Genomic DNA, 9,067 nt, shown 5'->3' with positions numbered 1-9,067 from the left:
TTATGAGTAATGGTGAATAGCTCTCAAATAGCTCCCAAATGTTTTGGTGATTGTTAGTTTGACATTACTAGATTTTTATAATTAACGTTTAATAACGAATTTTAAGAGATATATATATATATATATATATATATATATATGTACACGTTTATTTGATAGTTCAAACCAAATAAAACCTCTTTCCGAATTAAAATTAATTTCTCTTATTTTTCAAAAAAAATTTAGAAATTATTTTTTTTATAAGTTATAATTAATTTTTATTTTAATTTAATTTTAAATAAAGATAACCCGTCCATCGGACGGGTACTATGCTAGTCAAGTATAAAATTCAAAGTTAACAAAAAATATAATAATCTTTATATTATTAAATGTTGAATCACAAACTAAATATAAGGATCATTATTCTTAAATTAATGTCTTACATTTTAATAGTAAAGTGTGGATTTAAAGTATGAATTTATGTATATGATTAAATGTGTTTTTTGGTAAATAAATTTTAATTTTTTTAAAAAATTAAATATCAAATGTAGCAATAAAGAGAGAGTGAACCTTACTTTCTAACTCTTTTCATTTTCTTTGCCATTTGTTTATAACTTATCGTGTAATTAAATTTTGTATTGAATGATTGTCTTAAACATTTACTTTTATATATATATTTTTAGAAAAATAAAGGACTTAAATGTTTTTCCACCAATAAGGAAAGAGTGAAACCTTACTTTTATATATATGATTAAATTGCCCCGTTGGGTTATTGCGATAATTATGGTCTTATGACTCTTTGAAGGAGGAGTCTTATGCCAGATGTCGTATTTTGATAGGGTTTTGTTTTTTTTTTTTTGTAAAAGAAAAGAGATAATTTCCACTCTCTTCCTCTTCTTCATCATCTTCCTCGTCTCTATCCTCGCCCGCTCAACCGAAAAGCTCGACGAGGCCAGACGATCCATCCAGCTAGCCACCGGCTTCGGGGTCGCCACATTTTCTCCCGACGTTCGCGATTTCGACGCCGTTTCAAAGGCGGTTGATGAATCGGGGCCGATCGATGTGTTAACTGTTAACCAAGGCGTGTTTATTGGTAAGGAGCTTCAGAAACAGAGTAACGAGGAGGTTAAGTTCATGATTGATGTCAATCTGGTTGGGAGCGATTGATATAAAGACTCTTGATTTTGATGTTTTTGTTTGTAACAGGGCAACGCAGCGATTGATATAAAGAAGCAACCAAAGAGATCTGAGGCAACCCTTCTCTCCTCTAGTTTGTGGTTAGTTCTTTAAAACCTCTTTTCTCCTCTGGCTTGTGTTGATGGCTTTTGAATCTTAGCTTAGGTAACTAATGACTTTACTGATTCAATTAGCTTAGATTTTGACTAGTGTAGTAGCTTAGTGTAGGCGTTTACATTAGAAGATTAAGTGGGTTTTCTCCTCTAGTTAGTGTAGGCGTTTACATTAGAAGCTTTGCTGAGGCTGAGGTCGAGGTTCGATCTCATCAAGAAAGCTGAGGTTTGTGTTTGATGTTTGAAGTATCATTGTGCTTTTGTTTGAAAGCTCTTGTCTTGTCTTTTGCTGTGATGAATCTTCCTTTGTTTCACTTATGAAATTCTTATTCTTTTGTTGATTTTGCTATCAGGAATCTTGTCTTTTGCTTTTGTTTTTGATGCTTTGTTTTTACAATCTTGCTCTTAGACCATTCATATGCAGCTTAGACCTCAGTTTTTAATGCCTATAGCTTTAATTGACACTGGTCGTCTTTGTTTCATGATGGGGCTGACTGAATTGTTTTATTTACATCTGATTTGAGCCTTTGCTTTGCTTCCATTGATGCTTGTCTAGTTAATTCTGTTTCGTTTTTGTGACAGATCATAGCAAGATCATAGTTAATGCTGTTCCTGCTTCTTCTTTTTGTATTTCTTCACCGTGCATATATTTTTTGTGCTAATGGAACAGGATGAGTTTATTTATTGCAGTACCTTTACAAGTCATGTGGTCTATTAATTGGCTAAAATTTTGTGTACAGGACACTGTAGTTGGATTTTTGATGGCTGGAGTTGGTAATGTTGACATAAGGAGGAAGACAAATCACCTCATCGTGGATTCAAGTATGTTTTTGTACTCATCATAATGATCTTTAGGAAAGATAATGTTTTCAATCATGAATCAAATTATGTCAGGTAGCTCAAAGTGGTATGTATCCCTTTGATAAATTCGAGTTAGTGGAAGGAAGTTTTGCATCAACTCAAGTTTTTAATGTGGTCTTGTTAGGAGATAACTTTCCTAACTTCTATATCTGTAGAATTGTATATGTATCAATGTCGTGACTAATGACCTCTTGTCTCAGCTTTGGTTTATTGGTTTTGAACGATAGGCTTGGCATCTAAACTTGACTTGTGTTATAGAAGAAAACCAGTCTTAGCACATAATTCTTTCTGATAGAAATTTTCTTTGACCTGCACATTGTGTTTAGAAGGTGACAAAAGGTGACAAAATCACCTTGGAAATCTCAGTGCTGGATTCCGAGCCTTGGAGGATGAAACTCGGTAAGCTGTGTCCGTCTCCACCGCAAGTCTAAAAATCATCCCAATTGGGTTGTTTTTGGAGAAAGAGGTTTCATTCATGTTCTCTTTCTTGTGTTTTTGAACCAAACAACTTACCAATTGATCAATTTAGCCATATATTAACTAAACATGATCTATTAAAGTTTGTCATTTTAATGTTTATGTTTCTATCTTTGTGTTTCTCATTTTTATCTTAATTATTTTTTATATATAATAATTTTGAATTGTATTTTTTATATATTTTAATTTTAAAATATGTTTATGTTTATTTTTATAAGTTTTCAATTTATTAATAATTTATTTAATTTAAAAATTGAATAATATATTAACATTATTATATTATTAAAAATTTAAGATACTAGAAGTTTAACCAATAATCACCTCAAAATCAAAACATCTTAACTTCAACTTTTTCATTATTAATATAGCTATCAATGTCTAAGAGACATCCACAAGCATACACCCTTAAAGATGCCCTAAGAGTTCAAAACCATTATAAATATGACTAGTTTTGTTAAAACGGGCCTAAATTTATAGGGTTGGCCCGGCTCGTCTTTATATTTTTGGGTTAAGGCCCTGTTTTTTTTTTTTTTTAATATTTCGAGTTAAAAACGAGCCGGACTATACAATATTAACGGGCTCAAAACGAGCTAGCCCAAAATATTTTTATTAACTCAAACTTTAAAACGTCATCGTTTTGAGATAGGTTTTCCAAACTCAAATCTCAATTTTCTCTTCTTCTCAATCGACGAAGCCAGTCACAAACTCACAAAATTTTGGGCAATAGTAGACTAAATCTTCATCTCCCAGGTATAAATCTCATCTGAGATAATTGGGTTTTTGAAAATTTTCGTTTTGAGCTGTCTCAATGAATCTGATTTCCATAAAAATCCCATCTTTTGAGCAGGAGAAAGAGAGAGAAGCAGTTTTGGTATACAAAGTTGCATAGTGGATTCAGCTCCTGTTGAATACTCTCCAGCTTCTCTCTACTCTCCAGCTCTGGCCTAGCCGTACAGGTACGTTCTGTTGTTACCTTTCGATTTTAACATTTTGCAACTTGTGTCTGAAGTCTTGTAAGTGTTCTTATATTTCGATTTTAAAACATAAGTGTTTTCACATTTCATTTTCCCAAAAGCTCTTCGTTTTCTCCAGATGTTTGTGTTTGATTTCATAAATGGTTCGGAGTAGATTGAAGTAGTGAAATTGAATCAGATCTTATGATTTCTCGTTCCTTTGCATTGGTGAATTGGGATGTAGTTGTCTAGTTTTGGATTTGGGCATTGAAAAATTCACTGTGTTAGAAATACTGATGTTTTAGGAAATGTGAACTTTGTGTCACTGTCACATATGAACATTGTGTATTATGAATATTAAGCATGTTATAGGTTTACTCTGTCTAATACAAATATTCAAGTTACTCATAAAGAGTTCATCTAATACAAATATTTAAGTTAGATATGATTTTGAGTCAAGTTCAGAGTTTATGTGATAAGGATGTTGATGGAAACTTCATAATTCTAATGCTTACACCATTGTATATCTTCCATTTCGTAGCTATGCAACAACCCACGAACTCTTTTGCAAGTTCTCTTATATGAACTGTCATCAGTCTCCACTGAAAAAGATTGAATTTTTCCGTCCGTGTTTCTCTCGAATTCTTATAATTTGAGATAGTGATGTTTAATGACAGCTGAAGAATAGAGAAAGGTTATGGATTCAGATGCATGGGAAATTATCCATATACCTGAAAAGCCTGCATTGTCACCTGACCATCAGCCCACTGGTAAGTAAGGCCTCTCAGTTGTGTTTCTTTTTTCAAAGGTTATTTTTTTCAAACTTCTTCTTCTGTGTTGTTGTTGTTGTTTACAGTGAAGGTGTTTGCGAGTGTAATCAAACCCAAATTTGCTAATACGATAGTGAGGTTGGTTTGCATTGTTGTTTCCACTCTTGATCCCTTGACTGAAATTTTCAGCTGTAATCTCCACTTCAAAATGAGTGAAATTGACTTCGATGTGATTAGGCATTTATGTAAGATTGCTCCTCTGGAAGATCTTCGCCATGTTAAAAGGGTGAAGAAGAAGATTCTTCCAGATCATGGTATCCCATTATTAGTTTTGTTGGCGCTGTGATACACCAAACTTAAAATTATGAGGTTTTGATTGGAAGCTTATTGGACAGGTGAACCTCAGTTGACTGTCATCTTATGTCTAGCACCTGAGCACCACGATCATTTGAATGATTTGCCACCTGATGTACAGAAACTCGTTGATCCCTATGAGTTGAATCCTTTTATTACAGAAGTGAGTTTCTTTTTCTCTTTTCTCACCATGATTTTCTTCAAGGCTTTTGTCATATAGCTTCCAAGTCAAAGATTTCTGCTCATTCAATTATATTTTCAGTGGAATCTCATATTTCTGCTATAAATTATGATAGGTATGCAAATATGCTGCGGTGTCCAAAGAAGAGTGGGAAAAACAAAGTAAGATATGGCCAACTTCATTTCACCCCCCAACCTAGTAAGTTTCATATCTTTCTGTTAGATTTTGGTTTCTTGGATCTTTTTTGTAACCAAAAGACCCTACATTCCTTTTCTTGTCTTTTAATTATTTAAGCTTTAGTCGTTCTGAAGTAATCCTACTTCTTGATGATTTCTATTAATGCTCTTATATGCACTGTTATAGCAATATATTTCTTCATTTATAGTGCAGCAGTCAATTTTTTTACTTTTGCATTTGGTAATAACAGCAATATAGAAGGCATCGGTGGGTTCAGCGAAGAGGACACACAATCAATCTGCAAATTCATGAGAATTGTTATTGATATGGCAGTATCTGGTCATAAACCAGTAAGTTTTTTCCATTAATCTACATAACATTGATTTGAAGTTTTAAGTTTTAGACAATAGACCAGGCTCTCCTATTCATATATTTTCATTATTAACATATCATTTGCTTTTCTTTAGTGCCTCAATCCTTTTTTTCTTGGTAGTAAGATTTACCATGGTTTCATTATAGAGAAATGATTTCAATTTAGCACATTTCTAATGTACTTTTCAGCTTGTAAATGCTGCAGTGATAGTTGATCCCTCAGTTAGGCGAATAATAGCAAGTGAAACTGATCAAGTATATGCATCATCTGCTCCTCACGACAAGACTAGAGCAGAGACCAGGCCATTCAAGGAAACAGGGAAAATATGCTTAAATGACACACTTGGAAAAAAGAATGGTTCATTGTCTGCTGTTGCTTGTCTGAATCCTTGGCAATGGAGTTTGCAGCCACATGACACTGAAAATTGTAGCCAGTGGCATCCTCTAAGGCATGCTTCCATGGTTGCCATTGAATCTTCTTCTGCCAGAGATAGACATCTGTTTCCCAATCCATCCGAGTTTTTTGATCAGGATCATGTTCATCCCTCAAATACGGATTCTCCGGCTAAAAAGCAGAAAACAAGCAGTCAGGGTCCAGACGTAAGTTCATTCCAACCAAAATTTTTAATTTCATCCACGTGCTTTGACTAGTACATTATTCTCTTTTACACTTTTGAGTTACCAATAGGTCCAAATTGACAACAGAGAAGAGGTTCTTGGAAATCTGTCAATGGAAAGGCCGTACCTCTGCACTGGTTGTGACATTTTCCTCCTGTTGGAGCCTTGTACAATGTGAGTTACTACATACATTACCCTTCTAACATCCACAAGTTTGTGTATCTAATGAAGTCATGATATGTTCTCAAGGTGTGCTATGGCGCTTGTGCATCAAAGAATAAAACGGATTTTCTATGCGTTTCCAAACCTCACAGCAGGCGGTCTCGGGAGTGTTCATAGACTTCAAGGGGCAAAGAGTTTGAACCATCATTATGCAGTGTTCAGAGTTTCCTGATCACACCCTTAGCCAATTGACCAGGGTCTAATGCATTGTTGTAGTCGAGTGATAATTGTAGTTGAGTGATAATTGTATTACACGTTCTGAGTAATTGTTTTTTCCAAGAATCCGAAATCTTATTGAGTTATTACGTAGACCAAGATCTTAGAATTGTGTTACTGTGTAGCAGGGGCTCAGTACTGTGTAGTCAGAAACTTGTGTTTAAGTGAAACAACATAAAGAAAGATCTATATCAGAAACTTCTGAGCTGGAACTGCAATCTTTAAGAATGCACGAGTTTGGTGAATCGTATTAAAACAGCTAAGTTGATCATAAATTAACTATTGTGTCTTAACATGGAATGAATATCAGTCCTCTGTTGCTCGAGCCAAAGAGCTCATTTAATGTCCATATTGAAAAGCCTTCTTCAAGTACACTCAGTTCTAAGATCTTCCATGAGACCCTGCCTGAAACAAAGATGACAATAGCATCCACACCTAAGTGAAGCATCCTTTTCATCAGACCAGCATCATCCACAGTCCATGTGTAAACATCTTTGTTTCTCATGTCGATCAGATAAAGCAAGGTTGTAAATACATGGTAAATGATGCATGTCTGAAAACCTTAAGAGAATGCAAGTTTGGAGTATGAGGTCGGTAGTTGCTACTTTCTTAATTGGCGTTTAAAAGATAGAATTATATATATAGTCCTTTCTTGCTAGTAGACTAATTGATGAACACTTGAGAAGTTGCTTAGTTTTTGTTTCTCTCTTGCAACCAATCCGTAAATCGTATATTTTTTTTTTAGCAAACATTTTGTTTTACAAGCCAAATGCAATTTCTGACTGTAGTTGAGTAAATTGTGGGTACTATTACTTAGGAAGCTTCAGTTTTGTTATTTAGCATAAATTAATAACTCAGTTACATGAAACAAAGAATATAGAAATTAGATATATTACTGAAGTTATATCTGAACTCAAAAGTACATTAGTATTTAACATAAATAAAGATTAACGACGACAGTATAAATGAAAACAGAAAAAATCCCAATAAGATAGTACCACTTGATAAACAACATTATTTATTTAGCATAGATAAAGATTATGGAAATGTTGACAAAAAAAAAATTATGGAAATGAAAACTAACAAACCCAATAAGATATAGTATTAGTCGAGAGACAACGTTATATTATTTAGCATAGATAAGTATTAACGACAATAGAAATGAAGACTTCACATTCCCAAGAAGAGAGATCAATGAACTCTTGTTCTTCACAGTGGCCAAGTACTGTCAACATGATCCAAGATGGTTCGAACCGAACGTATGCCGTCACCCAATCCTTCAATCTGAATCTTTCTGAGCTTTTTTGTGACTGTATCGTAATACAGCACAGAGAAATCATCTTCGTAACTGTAGTATTGTGCGAAAACAAGTTTATTTGTTCCACTAGTGGTACCTCTGAAAACATATTGCACATTTCCAGCATTTTGTTCCCAACTAGGAATCTCGACGCGGATTCTCTGCCATTCCTTCGCAGTTTCATCCCTAACCCATATATGAAAAACTATATCTCCATTCGGTTCATTCACAATTCCATCTAAGAAGTCAGAGTCGTTCACCAAGGCAATTTTCCCATTGTAAATCACATAATTCCAATATGTACTAATATATAGATCAGGAAATTCAATGACGGTAAACTCTTCAGACCTCACATCAAACTTCATTACCAGAGGTTCGTGACTAGTGGACCGAGCTCCATAGTACAAAATCCCTCCTTTACATAGTCCTTGAGTTTCTGGTTGATGATCCTTCGTACATGTGATCCGTCTCCAAGAAGAAGAAGGTTCTTCACCCAATGCCACAGTCAAGACTTGATAATCATAAGCTCTAAGTGATGGTTCAATGTTATGTAACATCGTCACACATAAGACCTTGAACACTTTGGTGGCTTCATCGTATCCTAGAAAACTTGTTACGACAGCGTCCTTATGCGCTTGGATATCCGGTAAAGTCTGAAACTTTTTCGTACCCGGATTGCAAATCGCAACCTTAGTTTGTAACCGAAGACAGATCATACCTCTGATGGGCTGAGAAATATGAGAATTTGTTGAATCAAGAGAAATACGCAACTGTTGTTGACCGAACGACAACAATGGTTTCTCCTCTTGATAAACATAGTGAAACAACACCTCACTGGTAGGTGGGCCAGGGAGACATCTTTGCTCTCGAGTAACAGAGTGAAACCACAACATATCAGGTTCGGGTGGCTAGGATGCAACTCGGTCGACCAGGAACAACACTCGAGGCCTTGTTATCGATGGGTAAAGATATCTAAAATCTTCAGAGCGGATAAAAGATGCCCATTCCTTCAAGTTTCTCCACTTTTTTCATCCGGTTACTAGGATTGTTTATTAGTTTATATATGTTAGGATTCCAAATTGTAATCAAATTATGTAATGTTATTATTGTTATTATTAAAAGTATACTATTATCATTGGCTATAGTAGTATTTTCATAGAACTTACAAACGTGAGACAAAACGGTAAAAGAACAATAAACAAAACCAAATATGATAAAAGATTGATCGCAACAAAAATAAAGCAATGAGGCAATTGCAAATCCAAATCCTTTGCCGCCTCTGTTTTCTGTTACCGACTATT

The 9,067-nt window shown here is 34.6% G+C and overlaps 2 protein-coding genes and 1 long non-coding RNA gene across 5 annotated transcripts in view; 2 read left to right on the top strand and 1 right to left on the bottom strand.

Moving 5' to 3' along the window:
- Nucleotides 1-861: 861 nt before the first annotated feature.
- LOC111831249 lies at nucleotides 862-2,708 on the top strand. The gene is made up of 4 exons (XR_002834468.1): nucleotides 862-1,072; nucleotides 1,186-1,256; nucleotides 2,009-2,090; nucleotides 2,456-2,708. It is a non-coding gene; the product is annotated as an uncharacterized LOC111831249 (long non-coding RNA).
- A 235-nt stretch (nucleotides 2,709-2,943) lies between these two features.
- LOC17890467 (probable inactive tRNA-specific adenosine deaminase-like protein 3) lies at nucleotides 2,944-6,658 on the top strand. Of its 3 annotated transcripts, none has more exons than XM_023785256.1 (11): nucleotides 2,944-3,356; nucleotides 3,454-3,562; nucleotides 4,237-4,329; nucleotides 4,416-4,467; nucleotides 4,567-4,643; nucleotides 4,725-4,846; nucleotides 4,980-5,062; nucleotides 5,292-5,391; nucleotides 5,603-6,013; nucleotides 6,119-6,205; nucleotides 6,281-6,377. In XM_023785256.1, exons 3-10 carry the CDS (start codon nucleotides 4,257-4,259, stop codon nucleotides 6,173-6,175), a joined length of 975 nt encoding a protein of 324 aa, XP_023641024.1. In that variant the 5' UTR covers nucleotides 2,944-3,356; nucleotides 3,454-3,562; nucleotides 4,237-4,256; the 3' UTR covers nucleotides 6,176-6,205; nucleotides 6,281-6,377. The 3 variants fall into 3 exon arrangements, with proteins under 3 accessions (XP_023641024.1, XP_023641023.1, XP_023641022.1); XM_023785255.1 differs by having other exon boundaries at nucleotides 2,950-3,356; nucleotides 4,221-4,329; nucleotides 6,102-6,205; nucleotides 6,281-6,658; XM_023785254.1 differs by having other exon boundaries at nucleotides 2,951-3,356; nucleotides 6,102-6,205; nucleotides 6,281-6,658.
- A 1,020-nt stretch (nucleotides 6,659-7,678) lies between these two features.
- Nucleotides 7,679-9,067, bottom strand: part of LOC17888780 (putative F-box protein At1g70970) — a 2,590-nt gene continuing 1,201 nt past the window's right edge. Inside the window, 1 exon segment of the mRNA XM_006296019.2 lies at nucleotides 7,679-8,773. Within this exon segment, the coding sequence (XP_006296081.2) occupies nucleotides 7,679-8,773 (1,095 nt within the window).

The sequence above is a fragment of the Capsella rubella genome, unplaced genomic scaffold, assembly GCF_000375325.1.
Source record: "Capsella rubella cultivar Monte Gargano unplaced genomic scaffold, Caprub1_0 scaffold_4, whole genome shotgun sequence".
Taxonomy (NCBI): domain Eukaryota; kingdom Viridiplantae; phylum Streptophyta; class Magnoliopsida; order Brassicales; family Brassicaceae; genus Capsella; species Capsella rubella.
The sequence above is the reverse complement of the archived record's forward strand: the minus strand, read 5'-3'. Positions and strand labels throughout refer to the sequence as shown.